Raw genomic sequence first — 17,550 nt, 5'->3', positions numbered from 1 at the left:
AACATTCGCTGCCTCCAATGTCTCTCACTGCTACTACAGAGCCAGCAGAGTCTCCTTACTGCAAGACCTCCCGCTCTCACCCCGGATCCAACATGCGCTACCTCCAATGTCTCTTACTGCTACTACAGAGCCAGCAGAGTCTCCTTACTGCAAGACCTCCCGCTCTCACCCCGGATCCAACATTCGCTGCCTCCAATATCTCTCACTGCAACTACAGAGCCAACAGAGTCTCCTTACTGCAAGACCTCCTGCTCGCACCCCGGATCCAACATGTGCTGCCTCCAATGTCTCTCACTGCTACTACAGAGCCAGCAGAGTCTCCTTACTGCAAGACCTCCTGCTCGCACCCCGGATCTGACACGCGCTGCCTCAGTCTCTTATTGCTACTACAGAGCCAGCAGAGTCTCCTTACTGCAAGACCTCCCGCTCGCACCCCGGATCCAACATGCGCTGCCTCCAATGTCTCTCACTGCTACTACAGAAGCAGCAGAGTCTCCTTACTGCAAGACCTCCAGCTCGCACCCCGGATCCAACATGCGCTGCCTCCAATGTCTCATACTGCTACTACAGAGCCAGCAGAGTCTCCTTACTGCAAGACCCCCCGCTCGCACCCCGGATCCAACATTCGCTGCCTCCAATGTCTCTCACTGCTACTACAGAGGCAGCAGAGTCTCCTTACTGCAAGACCTCCCGCTCGCACCCCGGATCCAACATGCGCTGCCTCCAATGTCTCATACTGCTAGTACAGAGCCAGCAGAGTCTCCTTACTGCAAGATCTCCCGCTCGCACCCCGGATCCAACATGCGCTGCCTCCAATGTCTCTCACTGCTACTACAGAGCCAGCAGAGTCTCCTTACTGCAAGACCTCCCGCTCGCACCCCGGATCCAACATTCGCTGCCTCCAATGTCTCTTACTGCTACTACAGAGCCAGCAAAGTCTCCTTACTGCAAGACCTCCCGCTCGCACCCCGGATCCAACATTCGCTGCCTCCAATGTCTCTCACTGCTACTACAGAGGCAGCAGAGTCTCCTTACTGCAAGACCTCCAGCTCGCACCCCGGATCCAACATGCGCTGCCTCCAATGTCTCATACTGCTACGACAGAGCCAGCAGAGTCTCCTTACTGCAAGACCTCCCGCTCGCACCCCGGATCCAACATGCGCTGCTTCCAATGTCTCATACTGCTACTACAGAGCCAGCAAAGTCTCCTCACTGCAAGACCTCCCGCTCGCACCCCGGATCCAACATGCACTGCCTCCAATGTCTCTCACTGCTACTACAGAGCAAGCAGAGTCTCCTTACTGCAAGACCTCCCGCTCGCACCCCGGATCCAACATTCGCTGCCTCCAATGTCTCTCACTGCTACTACAGAGCCAGCAGAGTCTCCTTACTGCAAGACCTCCCGCTCGCACCCCGGATCCAACATGCACTGCCTCCAATGTCTCTCACTGCTACTACAGGGCCAGCAGAGTCTCCTTACTGCAAGACCTCCCGCTCACACCCCGGATCTGACACGCGCTGCCTCTGTCTCTTACTGCTACTACAGAGCCAGCAGAGTCTCCTTACTGCAAGACCTCCTGCACGCACCCCGGATCCAACATGCGCTGCCTCCAATGTCTCATACTGCTACTACAGAGCCAGCAAAGTCTCCTTACTGCAAGCCTTCCCGCACGCACCCCGGATCCAACATTCGCTGCCTCCAATGTCTCTTACTGCTATTACAGAGCCAGCAAAGCCTCCTTACTGCAAGACCCCCCGCTCGCACCCCGGATCCAACATTCGCTGCCTCCAATGTCTCTCACTGCTACTACAGAGGCAGCAGAGTCTCCTTACTGCAAGACCTCCCGCTCGCACCCCGGATCCAACATTCGCTGCCTCCAATGTCTCTTACTGCCACTACAGAGCCAGCAGAGTCTCCTCAGTGCAAGACCTCCCGCTCGCACCCCGGATCCAACATGCGCTGCCTCCAATGTCTCTCACTGCTACTACAGGGCCAGCAGAGCGTCCTCACTGCAAGACCTCCCGCTCTCATCTTGGATAGAACAGGCCCAATCTTGAATGCTGTTCAGCCTCCCTCTCTCGCGCTGCACCGGTCTTGACGCACAGACTCCTGTGTGCCACCTTGATGAGAGCTAACCTTGTTCTCACCAAGAACCTCTAATGCAGAATCACATCACGTGTCCGTTGAGCTGCCATTGTGTATGTGACATACACAAACTCTTCTGCCCAGCCTTAATGCTGTTTTCTACACACCTCCTGGATCCATCATGACGCCCAAATTACCTCTAGGCCGCAGCTGCCCCACTGATCCTGTGTTCATCTCTCACATCTCGTCACTTAAATCAGGCCCTACATGTATCATGCAAAGGGTTACAATCTTAACTCCAGCTCCTTTGCTTCTTTTGTCATTTGATCACTAACATTTAGCTATGTTTTCATACTTTTATTAGCAACAAGTCACACCTGTGCAGAGCAGTGGAGCACCTGAAACAAAACTGAGCCTTTGACATTTCTGCTTTGGATACAGGAACCTTCCACGGCTTGGAGTGCTCTGGGAGGACGGAAGGCGTGGATCGTAGTAGTGATATTTCACAGACAGTAGACATCAAAGGCTTTCACACTGGGCAGGAGTTCAATTAAAATGATCTGTAAGAACATCTACATCCTCTCCATGGCCCGCTGATTTAACTTACCACATATTCCATTGCTCCCCATTTCAATCCCTATTTTCAGCCAAGCCTTCTCAAAAAAACAATTGAACATGCAGTGTCCACTTTCTCCCACAATCATTGTGTTCCAACTAGCTGACTGTGTAATCTTCACTTGTTAGAATTTTATGCTAGACCCCCTGTTCAGAGCCAGCTTCAGCGTACAGTTCCTAAGAGTCTGTGTGAATTCCACCTTCAATACCTCGGTCTCATTCCCTCTTCCTTGCATCCATCTCAAAGTCCATCTCCACTTCTGATCTCATTAGTGTTTGGCATAATTTCAAACGCCCACGTTCATCACAGAACCACAGATTCTTACCACCAACTTCATGCGTCGCGCTCATTCTAAATGCTTTACCCTTCATGCGTATCAGGCGTCTGAATAAGCTCTTAGTGATCCGAGCTCTTTCAGCCGGCTTGTGCTTTTGATCTGTTTTACAGCAGTCTTGGGCCCACACTTACAAACACTCAAGATCACTCTCTGCATCAGTGTTAGAAGTTCTTCCTTGCTTTGCTCACTTTTGCATCGGTCCACATAACCCTGGAAAGCATATGTTGCCTCACTTACCCAAAGAATCTCCTTGCAGATGTATGTAATGCAGTCTTCCTTCAGGCCCTCACTTACCCTGTGAATCTCCCTGCAGATGTTTGTGATGCATTCTTCCTTCAGACCCTCACCTAACGTGTGACTCTCCCTGCAGATGTATGTGATGCAGTCTTCCTTCAGGCCCTCACTTACCCTATGAATCTCCCTGCAGAAGTCTGCAATGCAGTCTTCCTTCAGGCCTTCACTTACCCTATGAATCTCCCTGCAGAAGTCTGCAATGCAGTCTTCCTTCAAGCCCTCACATACCCTGAGAATCTCCCTGCAGATGTATGCAATGCAGTCTTCCTTCAGGCCTTCACTTATCCTGTGAATCTCCCTGCAGATGTTTGTGATGCATTCTTCCTTCAGACCCTCACTTAACGTGTGACTTTCCCTGTAGATGTATGCAATGCAGTCTTCCTTCAAGGCCCTCACTTACCCTAAGATCTCCGAGCAGACGTATGTGATGGAGTCTTCCTTCAGGCCCTCACTTACCCTAAGAATCTACCTGCAGAAGTCTGCAATGCAGTCTTCCTCAGGCCCTCACTTACCCCGAGAATCTCCTTGAAGATGTTTGCAATGCAGTCTTCCTTCAGGCCCTCACTTACCCTGTGAATCTCCCTGCATATGTTTGTGATGCATTCTTCCTTCAGACCCTCACTTAACGTGTGACTCTCCCTGCAGATGTATGCGATGCAGTCTTCCTTCAGGCCCTCACTTACCCTGAGAATCTCCCTGCAGATGTATGCAATGCAGTTTTCCTTCAGGCCTTCACTTACCCTGAGAATCTCCATGCAAATGTTTGCAATGCAGTCTTTCTTCAGGCCCTCACTTACCCTGAGAATCTCCATGCAAATGTTTGCAATGCAGTTTTCCTTCAGGCCTTCACTTACCCTGAGAATCTCCCTGCAGATGTATGCGATACAGTCTTCCTTCAGGGCATTGCCCTTGGTGTTCTTCACAAGATCCGTGACCGACCCTGCCCCACAGAACTCCATCACCAACTGCAAAGAATGAAGAGAAATCTTAAGAAACTCAATCTATAGAAATAATAAGTTACAGGACAAATGATGAAATAACAGAAGTGACTAGGTGTAGCGACAAACCTTTGATAGAGTTTGTTGGAGTTACACAAACGCTTCCATTGGCTAATTGGACTGGCCCCACGGATGCATTCAGGGAATGTGTGTAAAAAATCACTTGCATTGGCCCTTGGTATGTCCTAAAAGCGCCAATGGCTGAATCCATAACATACCCTTTCCACCAGCTTTCATTTGTGCCCTGAACCACTGTCTTTCCAAATAAGACAGGGGCATTCCCTGCCTACAACACTATGTCATAATATACGCAAATAGAGCTGAGGACAATAGATGTACCCCGGATAGCTGGCACGAATTAGAGTTAGGGACCACTGGAGGGGCCCGAAACAGCAGCAGTTGGGGGGGGCGGGATGGGAGGGGGGGGGAGTTCCTGAGGTGGGAGGGCAATGCTACACTGAGTTGGGTGAAGAATGTAGCTGGTGGGACAAAAAAGCAGAGGCTCCCATGGGGCATGCACCAAGCACCGCTGTGAGGCGATAGTTGTGTTCCATTGCTTAACTATCCATCTATGCCGCCCGGCCCCCGGGATGTGGGCTGAATGGCTGTGTGCGTTGCTAAACCGAAGAATATAACCGGAGATTGTAGGGGGTGCCGGTTGCCCCGATGGTTATGTTGCTGAAAATGTTGCAATAAAAAACATGTTTAAAAAAAAAAAATAATAATATACGCAAATAGAGTCCTTATAACTAGCACAATAGAATTTCAAGAAATAGCAAGACCCGCGAGAAAAAGGGCACTTTTTGAAAGAATTGCTTATTTTTCCTCTCTCCTAATTGCCTTGCTGCTTTTCAAATTGTTCCTTTTCATCAATGACATTTTAAATTTGCATTCTTTCATTTGAAAACAAACAAATGCAAACACACTCATAACTATTAGAAACGAAGCCTGACAAAGACAAGACAACAGTACAAGCTTGTCAGTTCAAGACCCTCACTGCAAATGCGCCAGACCTAGGTCTGAGGAGGACTCGAAGAGGCGATAAGGAGAGCACAACATACAGTCTGCAAGCACCAGTTGACATTTTCTTGGGATTATCCCTGGCCTTCATCATGTTCCTTGATCTCTTTGCCCACATCTGTTGGTGACCCCCAAACTGTACCTTGCCCCCCTTCTGCTTTCACTTTACAGATCTCCTCAGCTTGTCATACCACCTCTAGGAAGGTAACGGACACTGTTTTTCTCAGCTCACCTCTAGGCTCGGATGTGGGACTGCAGGTCAGACACTTGACACCGGGTGGCTCTTTAATCTCCAGTGTGACTTGTCTTAAAGAGAGAGTGTGTACATCCACGCGGTCTCTGCCCCACCACCTCGCCTGCTCCAACTCGGACTCCCAAGTCAGACCTTTGTCTACACTCCCACTGGGAATCTGGGTGTCCAATGATGTTGTCATTCATCCTCATCAGCACAACTGCTGCCAGATCCCAGATTCAGGAAGAACTTCCAGACAACCAAACTCCCAACAGAAAATCTGACTCATGCAATAGCCCCTCCTTACTCCTCCTGCCCCATGGACACTGTAGTCAAGCAGCACACGCACACTTACTCCTCAAGTAAACTGTTCCCGGTCTACAGATGCCAAGGAGGGTGTCTGCCTGCTTAAACTGTGCATGCCACTCGACTAGGACTAGCCGCAACAAGCCAAGACCGTCTATGCTCTTCACTCCATTGCTCTAAAAGACCACGTCTTTCTTACTGATTACCAATGTGGATGGCAAGCTTTACTGTCGAGTGAATATTTCAAAAACATCTTTTTATTACGTTTTCATTAGCAGTATGGGCAACAACAACATCAACTTTGTGACCTATAATTTGACACTGTTTAGGTTAACAGTACATCTTGTCAATCTCAGTATCACTAAAGAGGATAACCTTCAAAGCACTACAATCCCCCTCCAACATCTGCCTCATTGAACTCATGCCACAGGACCCATACCTTTTGAAGTTTCTGTGGGCATCCTCTCGCCCTGTAGAACCTCTCTCCGAACATGCACCAGTCCATGTTTGCCATCTCTACACTTCTAGGCTTCCCCACAACCTCATAATGCCCCTTATGGCCACCATTAAAGCCACACGGATAGCAGTAGTGGGTTTTTTGGTAAGGTGTGCGCTCCATAGATGCCCAGTGTGGCCACTAGTGAGCCTAGCGCCAAGTTCTCCGCCTCACTTCTGAGATCCGGTCGCCACCACGGAACTAAAGGGCTGAATGCATGGAAAGGCCCAAAAAATGGGCAGTGGGGAACCGGTGTAGCCACAACCCCTAAGACATTTATCGTTAGCTGCCCTTCGGCGGAAACGGTCCGGTACTCGTGAAGTAGGCTCGGGCAGTATTTTGAGTTGCACCAAGTAAAACCCCGCCCTAATGGCCAGCCTCGGTGCGAAGCTGGTGAACATTCCCATTCCATACTTCTAGAAATCAACATTGCATACAGCCTTCTGTTTTATAGTAGAATATACAATACTTGGAACCCCTTAACGCTCAAAAAAATTAAACCAATACATGCTTGGTTACTTTTATAACTGATACACATTTTCATACTCTAACATTTCACCATAAATTATTGTTTCTTCCATGGCTCATCACAATTCCCTCTGTTCCATTTGGTAACATTCTACCCAAGACAACCGCGAGAACTCTGGCACGGCACCTGATGCCCTCACATGTGTAAATGGCTGCCTTGTAAATCCCTGGTCTGTTCTACGCCTCCAGGGAGTCCATCCTAAGCTTACCGTGAATCACAACCACAGAGAACTCACTGTCTGTGCCACAGTGACACCCGTCTTCGGATCACACCTGCTGTCCTCCATCCTTGTCTCATTGGGAACCACAACCACAGAGAACTCACTGTCAGTGACTTAGTGACTACGGTCTTCAGATCAAAAACATCAAAGGGGAGTAAGGTCATAGCCAGTTGGGACACTATCCCCTGGTTTGTACTCTGTATAGTTGAGCCCACTCTTCTAGAGTAATGAAGAAAACACTGTTCTCCTCTTTCCTTAAAGTCACATGGGCCCCACAAGGTGTGGGGTGGAGGCAGTGTAGCTGCCCTCCTCGGGTGCAGCATGCCCGTACTGAGACCGTTCCTCGCATCCCACATGTGCTGTCCTTGATCAGCATGATCAGCACATATTTGTTGTCGTGTGGTAGGTAGTTTAGGTAGTCAGTGCCCCTGAACACTCTTTAGGTTGTCAGTGCTACTGAACACCCATTAGATTGTCAGTGCCACTGAACACTCTTTAGGTTGTCAGTGCCACTGAACACTCTTTAGGTTGTCAGTGCCACTGAACACTCTTTAGGTTGTTAGTGCCACTGAACACTCTTTAGGTTGTCAGTGCCACTGAACACTCTTTAGGTAGTCAGTGCCCCTGAACAATCTTTAGGTAGTCAGTGCCCCTGAACACTCTTTAGGTTGTCAGTGCTACTGAACACCCATTCGATTGTCAGTGCCACTGAACACTCTTTAGGTTGTCAGCGCCACTGAACACTCTTTAGGTTGTTAGTGCCACTGAACACTCTTTAGGTTGTCAGTGCCACTGAACACTCTTTAGGTAGTCAGTGCCCCTGAACACTCTTTAGGTAGTCAGTGCCCCTGAACACTCTTTAGGTTGTCAGTGCCACTGAACACTCTTTAGGTTGTCAGTGCCACTGAACACTCTTTAGGTTGTCAGTGCCACTGAACACTCTTTAGGTTGTCAGTGCCCCTGAACAATCTTTAGGTAGTCAGTGCCCCTGAACACTCTTTAGGTTGTCAGAGCTACTGAACACCCATTAGATTGTCAGTGCCACTGAACACTCTTTAGGTTGTTAGTGCCACTGAACACTCTTTAGGTTGTCAGTTCCACTGAACACTCTTTAGGTAGTCAGTGCCCCTGAACAATCTTTAGGTAGTCAGTGCCCCTGAACACTCTTTAGGTTGTCAGTGCTACTGAACACCCATTAGATTGTCAGTGCCACTGAACACTCTTTAGGTTGTTAGTGCCACTGAACACTCTTTAGGTTATCAGTGCCACTGAACACTCTTTAGGTTATCAGTGCCACTAAACACCCATTAGATTGTCAGTGCCCCTGAACACTCTTTAGATTGTCAGTACGACTGAACACTCTTTAGGATGTAAGTGCCACTGAACACTTTTTAGATTGTCAGTGCCACTGAACTCCCATTAGATGGCCAGTGCCACTGAACACTCTTTAGGTTGTCAGTGCCCCTGAACACTCTTTAGGTTATCAGTGCCACTGAACACTCTTTAGGTTGTCTGTGGCACTGAATACCCATTAGATTGTCAGTGCCACTGAATACCCATTAGATTGTCAGTGCCACTGAATACCCATTAGATTGTCAGTGCCACTGAACACTCAGATTGTCAGTGCCACTGAACACTCAGATTGTCTGTGCCACTGAACACCCACTAGACCTTGCATGCCACTGAAAACCCTCCAGATAGAGTATGCCACTTAATACCCTCGAGATCTTGCATGCCACTGAATACCCACTAGATCTTGCATGCCACTGAATACCCATTAGATCTTGCATGCAACTGAATACTCACTAGATCTTGCATGCCACTGAAAACCCTTCAGATTTTGCATGCCACTGAATAGCCTCTAGATCTTGCATGCCAATGAACACCCACTAGATCTTGCATGCCACTGAATACCCTCCAGATTATGCATGCCACTGAACACCCACTAGACCTTGCATGCCACTGAAAACCCTCCAGATCGTGCATGCCACTGAATATCCTCCAGATCTTGCATGCCACTGAATACCCACTAGATCTTGCATGCCACTGAATACCCACTAGATCTTGCATGCAACTGAATACTCCCTAGATCTTGCATGCCACTGAATACCCACTAGATCTTGCATGTCACTGAATAACCAATAGATTTTGCATGCAACTGAATACCCACTAGATCTTGCATGCCACTGAATACCCTCCAGATCTTGCATGCCACTGAATACCCACTAGATCTTGCATGTCACTGAATACCCTCTAGATCTTACATGCCATTGAATACCCTCTAGATCTTGCATGCCACTAAATACCGACCAGATCGTGCATGCTACTGAATACCTACTAGGTCTTGCATGCCACTGAATACCCACTACATCTTGCATGCCACTGAATACCCAATAGATCTTGCATGACACTGAATACCCAATAGATTTTGCATGCAACTGAATACCCACTAGATCTTGCATGCCACTGAATACCGACCAGATCGTGCATGCTACTGAATACCTACTAGGTCTTGCATGCCACTGAATACCCACTACATCTTGCATGCCACTGAATACCCAATAGATCTTGCATGACACTGAATACCCAATAGATTTTGCATGCAACTGAATACCCACTAGATCTTGCATGCCACTGAATACTCACAAGATCTTGCATGCCACTGAATACCCTTCAGATTTTGCATGCCACTGAAGACTCTAGATCTTGCATGCCAATGAATACCCACTAGATCTTGCATGCCACTGAATACCCTTCAGATTTTGCATGCCACTGAAGACTCTAGATCTTGCATGCCAATGAATACCCACTAGATCTTGCATGCCACTGAATACCCACTAGGTCTTGCATGCCACTGAATACCCTCTAGATCTTGCATGCCACTGAATACCCACTAGATCTTGCATGCCACTGAATACCCACTAGATCTTGCATGCCACTGAATACCCACTAGATCTTGCATGCCACTGAATACCCACTAGATCTTGCATGCCACTGAATACCCACTTGATCTTGCATGTCACTGAATACCCAATAGATTTTTCATGCCACTGAATACCCACTAAATCTTGCATGCAACTGAATACTCACTAGATCTTGCATACCACTGAATACCCTTCAGATTGTGCATGCCACTGAATAGCCTCTAGATCTTGCATGCCAATGAACACCCACTAGATCTTGCATGCCACTGAATACCCTCCAGATCTTGTATGCCACTGAATACCCACTAGATCTTGCATGCCACTGAATACCCTCTAGATCTTACATGCCATTGAATACCCTCTAGATCTTGCATGCCACTAAATACCCACCAGATCTTGCATGCCACTGAAAATCCTCCAGATCTTAATGCCGCAGAATACCCACTAGATCTTGCATGCCATTGAATACCCACTAGATCTTGCATGCCACTGAATACTCACAAGATCTTGCATGCCACTGAATACCCTTCAGATTTTGCATGCCACTGAATAGCCTCTAGATCTTGCATGCCAATGAATACCCACTAGATCTTGCATGCCACTGAATACCCACTAGATCTTGCATGCCACTAAATACCCTCTAGATCTTGCATGCTATTGAATACCCTCTAGATCTTGCATGCCACTGAATACCCTCTAGATCTTGCATGCCACTGAATACCCACCAGATCTTGCATGCCACTGAATACCCACCAGATCTTGCATGCTACTGAATACCCACTAGATCTTGATTGCTACTGAATAATCTCCAGATCTTGCATGCCACTGAATACGCACTAGATCTTGCATGTCACTGAATACCCACTAGATTATGCATTCCACTGAATAGCCTCTAGATCTTGCATGCCACTTAATACCCACTGAATACCCTCTAGATCTTGCATTCCACTGAATACTGACTAGACCTTGCAAGCCACTGAATACCCTCCAGATCTTGCATGCCACTAAATACCATCCAGATCTTACACACCACTGAATAACCACTAGATCTTGCATGCCACTGAATACCCTCTAGATCTTGCATGCCACTGAATACCCTCACGATCGTGCATGCCACTGAATACCCTCTAGATATTGCATTCCACTGAACACCCTCTAGATCTTGCATGCCACTGAACACACACTAGATCGTGCATGCCACTGAATATCCACTAGATCTTGCATGCCACTGAATACCCTCTAGATCTTGCATGCCACTGAATACCCTCTAGATCTTGCATGCCACTGAATACGCACTAGATCTTGCATACCACTAAATACCCACTAGATCTTGCATGCCACTGAATACCCTCTAGATATTGCATTCCACTGAACACCCTCAAGATCTTGCATGCCACTGAACACACACTAGATCGTGCATGCCACTGAATATCCACTAGATCTTGCATGCCACTGAATACCCCCAGATCTTGCATGCCACTGAATACCCCCAGATCTTGCATGCCACTGAATACCCCCAGATCCTGCATGCCACTGAATACCCTCTAGATCCTGCATGCCACTGAATACCCACTAGATCTAGCATGTCACTGAATACCCACTAGATCTTGCATGCCACTGAATACCCACTAGATCTTGCATGCCACTGAATACCCTCCAGAACTTGCATGCCACTGAATACCCTCCAGAACTTGCATGCCACTGAATTTTCTCCAGATCTTGCATTCCACTGAATACCCTCCAGATCGTGCATGTCACTGAATACCCTCCAGATCTTGCATGCCACTGAATACCCTCCAGATCTTGCATGCCACTGAATAACCACTAGATCTTGCATGCCACTGAATACCCTCCAGATCTTGCATGCGACTGAATACCCTCTAGATCTTGCATGCCACTGAACACCCTCTAGATTTTGCATGCCACAGAATACCCTCTAGACCCATGGTACTCATAGTACGTCCCGCGGGCTGCCAGCAGCTCGGCAGGCCTTCATTGGTGGCCCGTGGACCTTACAGGTAATGTCCCCATGGCCCCCCAGAGAGAGAGGAAAAGTAGAGAAAGCGCGTGGAGAGAGAGAGAGAGACAAAGTGGACAGAGAGAGAGAGACACAGAGGGCCCTAGTGAGAGGGAGAGAGAGGGAAACAGAGAGAGCGGGAGGGCGCCAGTGAGAGAGAGAGTGGAGAGAGATTGGAGAGAGAGAGTGGGTAGAGTGGAGAGAGACTGACTGAGTGAGTGAGAGAGAGAGAGAGAGAGAGAGAGAGAGAGAGAGAGACTGAGTGAGAGAGAGACTGACTGGGAGAGAGAGAGAGAGAGAGAGACTAACAGAGAGACTGGCTGACAGATGTAGAGAGAGAGACAGACAGAGAGGGACAAAGAGACGAAGAGAGAGAGAGGGAGAGAGTGACTGACAGAGAGAGTGACTGACAGAGAGAGTGACTGACAGAGAGAGTGACTGACAGAGAGAGTGACTGACAGAGAGAGTGACTGACAGAGAGAGTGACTGACAGAGAGAAAGAGAGAGAGACTGTGATGGAATTGGTGTCAAAGTGTGTATGAAGCTATGCAATGCCTCTTAAGATTGCTGTTGTCTGCTGATAGAAATACATTATCAAAATGTGCTGTTTGTAGTTACATCTGCTTTTGAAATACAGCATTGTCTAATGTTCCGAAAAGGGTTTGACTTTCTTTTACTCTAGCCCCGCCCCCCACTGACCCCACCCCCACTGACCCAACCACTACAGGTGTGGCCCTTGGCCACAAACCACACTGTAACTTTGGCCCTCAAAAGAAAGTTTGTGAGTACCCATGCTCTAGACCATGCATGCCAGTAAATACCCACTAGATCTTGCATGCCACTGAATACCCTCCAGATCTTGCATGCCACTGAATACCCTCTAGATCTTGCATGCCACTGAACACCCTCTAGATTTTGCATGCCACTAAATACCCTCCAGATCTTGCATGTGACTGAATACCCTCTAGATCTTGCATGCCATTGAACACCCTCTAGAATTTGCATGCCACTGAATACCCTCTAGAGCCATGGTACTCATAGTACGTCCCGCGGGCTGCCAGCAGCTCAGCAGGCCTTCATTGGTGGCCCGTGGACCTTACAGGTAATGTCCCCATGGCCCCCCAGAGAGAGAGGTAAAGTGGAGAAAGAGAGTGGAGAGAGAGAGAGAGACAAAGTGGAGAGGGAGAGAGAGAGAGAGAGAGGGAAACAAAGAGAGGGAGAGAGAGGGGGAGGGCGCCAGTGAGAGAGAGAGAGGAGAGAGATTGGAGAGAGAGAGAGAGAGAGAGATAGTGGGTAGAGTGGAGAGAGACTGAGTGAGTGAGTGAGAGAGAGAGAGAGAGAGAGAGAGAGAGAGAGAGAGAGAGAGAGAGAGAGAGAGAAAGAAAGAGACTAACTAACAGGGAGACTGGCTGACACAGAGAGAGGGACAAAGAGACGGAGAGAGAGAGAGAGTGAGAGTGACTGACAGAGAGAGAGAGAGACTGTGATGGAATTGGTGTCAAAGTGTGTATGAAGCTATGCAATGCCTCTTAAGATTGCTGTTGTCTGCTGATAGAAATACATTATCAAAATGTGCTGTTTGTAGTTACATCTGCTTTTGAAATACAGCATTGTCTAATGTTCCGAAAAGGGTTTGACTTTCTTTTACTCTAGCCCCGCCCCCCACTGACCCCACCCCCACTGACCCAACCACTACAGGTGTGGCCCTTGGCCACAAACCACACTGTAACTTTGGCCCTCAAAAGAAAGTTTGTGAGTACCCATGCTCTAGACCATGCATGCCAGTAAATACCCACTAGATCTTGCATGCCACTGAATACCCTCCAGATCTTGCATGCCACTGAATACCCTTCAGATCTTGCATGCCACTGAATACCCTCCAGATCTTGCATGCCACTGAATACCCTCCAGATCTTGCATGCCACTGAATACCCCTCTAGATCTTGCATGCCACTGAATACCCACTAGATCTTACATGCCACTGAATATCCACTAGATCTTGCATGCCACTGAATACCCTCTAGATCTTGCATGCCACTGAATAGCCTCTAGATCTTGCATGCCACTGAATACCCACTAGATCTTGCATGCCACTGAATACCCACTAGATCTTGCATTCCACTGAATACCCACTAGATCGTGCATGCCACTGAATACCCTCTAGATCTTGCATGCCACAATATACCCTCTAGATCTTGCATGCCCGTAAATACCCTCTAGATTTTGCATGCCACTGAATACCCACTAGATCTTGCATGCCAGTGAATACCCTCTAGATTTTGCATGCCACTGAATACCCACTAGATCTTGCATGCCACTGAATACCCTCTAGACCATGCATGCCAGTGAATACCCACTAGATCGTGCATGCCACTGAATACCCTCTAGACCATGCATGCCACTGAATACCCACTAGATCTTGCATGCCACTGAATACCCTCTAGACCATACATGCCACTGAATACCCACTAGATCTTGCATGCCACTGAATACCCTCTAGACCATGCATGCCACTGAATACCCACTAGATCTTGCATGCCACTGAATACCCATATGTTTGCTTCTGTGCTGAACACCCATTAGACTGCTCATACCTCAGAATATTAATCAGATTGTTTATGCCCTTGAATATACATTAGATTACAGTTGCAGATAAATAGCCCATTATTTTGTTTATGCCACTGAATACCCACGAGAATGTGAATGGCATTTAATTTCAGATCAGGTTTCTTTTGCCAATGAATATCCAGTCCTATGTGATGGAATGCCCCCTCCTCTCAGCGCCTGTGCTAGAGGGGATCAGCATCACATGTACCAAGCAGTGTGGGGTTGCCATGGTTCCTCACTCCGCAGTTGCTGCTGCAGACTCCATGGTAACATCTCAGCAGCCACCTACCACTTCACAAAGCACTGCACTGGTTCCAAGTCTTGTGTCAGAACTCAGTCTCTCTGCTGCTGTGTCAGCGGATTAGCTTGTATGCTCATGCTCGATGTACATGGTGCACATGAGATAAGCCTGTAACAGCAACATAAGGCTCACATATATGTGGAAGGGGCACAGGTGCACATCCACAAATCTGCCCCACTTGGAGCGGTGAAAGGAGGATGATGCACCATACTTCAAAGTCTGATATCCAGCCCCCACTTCTAAGTGGAGACGTAGGCACAGGGTGGCCGTAGATCACCGCAAGTGCCATCACCAGGACTTCTCTTTCATCAGTTAGGGAACACCAGCAGTCTTTGCATGCCCGCAATGTGGCCTGAACTCAATCTTGATCAGTGGCATACAGATGGCTGTCACCATAGGAACATTAACAGGCAATACCAGGCTTCCCGATGGCACAGTCACAGGGGACAAAGCGCAGTGGTGCCCACCACGTTAAGAAACAAGGCCGTGTACATCAAGTACAGATTCACCTCTGTGGTGGATTCCCCACAGACTCCAACAAGATAAACTGATTGACGGTATCAATCATTAAAGCACTACAAGTTTCCCTGCATGTATTGGCAGCCCACATCTCAATGAATTACACAGAAGAACAAAAGGTTGGTGCAGGAGAAGTTGAGGATTTAGCACGTTGACCTTCATCTACAGTGTACCCATGCCATGATTGAAAGATGGGGGTCTGGTGTCTGAAATGCAGCTGGACTTTGACTGGAGGCGAGTGGTAAATCTATGAGCCTGTCAGGGCAAGCGACTCTTGAGAATCTGCTTCTACCATGGACAATGTGCCAGGGCTGCCACCAAGGATGAATTCCCCCAGCAACCTTCTAACGTCTTAATTTGTGTTTAATGATGTTTGAATCTCTTAGAATAGAAGTGCTGAATGCAGGATCAAGACGGCACAGATGTTAATAGACCGGGGGATAACTCAGAAAACCAGGTACAGTACGTGAGGCTGAGGTATTAGGACAAGTTCCACTACATGGACAATCAAAGTACAACCTATATGATACTTGCAAAGGTGACATATCTACAGGTTGCTTCTGGAATTATCAGCGGTTTTGAGTATAAGTGAGGGAGCATTCAAGACTGGTGATGTGAACTTTCAGAGTTCCTTTCAAGTCAGTCAGAGAGTGACCAGCTCTCATCTGGCAGGAAAAAGAATCCTAAGTGACCCAGTTACATTGAAGACCTGAAATGTGGTGGGGTACTCTAGAGTTTGGGCACAGCAAGCGATTGCAATGTGCACTTAGATGGGACTCTGCTTTGAACAACAAGGGTAGATCATGTCTGCTGAGGCCTATGCGCAGCAGAGGGCTATCCTACCTGATGTGAGTAGGACACGGCATGCGAGTTGGAATCATGCTGTACATTATTCTGGCAACAGAACTGATGCTCTTGTCCAAGGAGGAGGGCTGTACTGAGCACTGGTGGTCCTACTCACCCAGAGCTGGTCGTCGTTACCGGGAGGGCTCTTCTTGATAAAGGCTCCATAGTAGGTGGCAATATTCCTGTGGTGCGAGTACTTCTTCAGCATGTTAATTTCTTGTTTAATTTCCTCTTCTTCATCCTTTGGTTAAAAGTAAGAAAATGCATGATATATAATTTGTCATTCATATGTTCTTAAGCACATACAGCAAAACAATGGTAAATATCAAAATAATCATACGTTTTGACAGGTTTTAGTACTTTTGCCTCTGGGGACATATCCAGACTTATTGTTAATTTTGCATTTGGCACAGGAGACTGGGCAGAAGTATTTTGACTGGGGTGTTAGGGACATGCCAATCTCCTGTCTTGTCCCCAGTATCTTCCTACTTTCAACTACTGGATTGTAAGAGGGATGGGCGGGTGTAGAGTGGTGCAAGTAACTCTGGTACTCGCAGGGCAGGAGATGGATCAAGTGTGAGACCAGTCCTGCATGGCACATCCCTCTGACTCAAACCTGGACGCACTCACTTTGCACGCCTCATCGCAGCTCCACACTGCAATCAGATTCAGCTGGCTGAAGTAATGTACATGAGACATAGATAAAGGCGAGAACGGGAAGCTACAGAGGGCCCTTAGAAGAGAAGGTTCTGTGGATAGATGTCTACACTGACTCACCTGCCCAAAACACTTCATAACACCATGAAGAGAACATTGAGAGGATGCCCGCGGCATCAACTTGTCCACCCTGCAACCTACTGATGAGGAACTCCCAAGCTTATGCTTACCTACTGCTTGTATCGTGCCTCAATCTGAACAGATGCCCCAGAGTGGATGTAATCCACGCAAGGATGGGGACACCACTCTTTGACATAGCGATGGTGACACCACTGTTGGACATAGCGATGTGCAAACTGCCACTACATTGGAAGCCAAGATTACCTACTGTTTAGAATATTTCCTACAGCTTTCTTCTCTAGGTTAGGGAGGTAACTCCTGCCAGTTATCAGCAGCCTGTAAAGTGCCCTCTCTGTTCAGCATACCATAATTCACAGCAAACCCCTGATGTCTTCTCTCATACCGTGTGTTCGAGAAAAGATGTC

The 17,550-nt window shown here is 47.9% G+C and overlaps 1 protein-coding gene across 8 annotated transcripts in view; it reads right to left on the bottom strand.

The window, feature by feature from the left end:
• The window catches only part of MINK1 (misshapen like kinase 1), a 965,829-nt gene that overhangs the window by 561,532 nt on the left and 386,747 nt on the right, over nt 1-17,550 (bottom strand). For 7 of the 8 annotated variants that reach the window (XM_085637899.1, XM_085637895.1, XM_085637897.1 and 4 more), the window contains exons 4-5: nt 16,464-16,589; nt 4,188-4,298 (exon numbers count right to left, since the gene is read on the bottom strand). In XM_085637899.1, coding sequence (XP_085494025.1) covers nt 4,188-4,298; nt 16,464-16,589 — 237 coding nt within the window. Of the gene's footprint in view, nt 1-3,561; nt 3,602-4,187; nt 4,299-16,463; nt 16,590-17,550 lie in introns of those variants that run through there. The other variant, XM_085637902.1, reaches the window with a different exon arrangement.

This window comes from Triturus cristatus, chromosome 12 (assembly GCF_964204655.1).
Source record: "Triturus cristatus chromosome 12, aTriCri1.1, whole genome shotgun sequence".
Lineage (NCBI taxonomy): Eukaryota > Metazoa > Chordata > Amphibia > Caudata > Salamandridae > Triturus > Triturus cristatus.
Note: the sequence above shows the minus strand (reverse complement) of the source record. Positions and strands in the feature narration are given on the sequence as shown.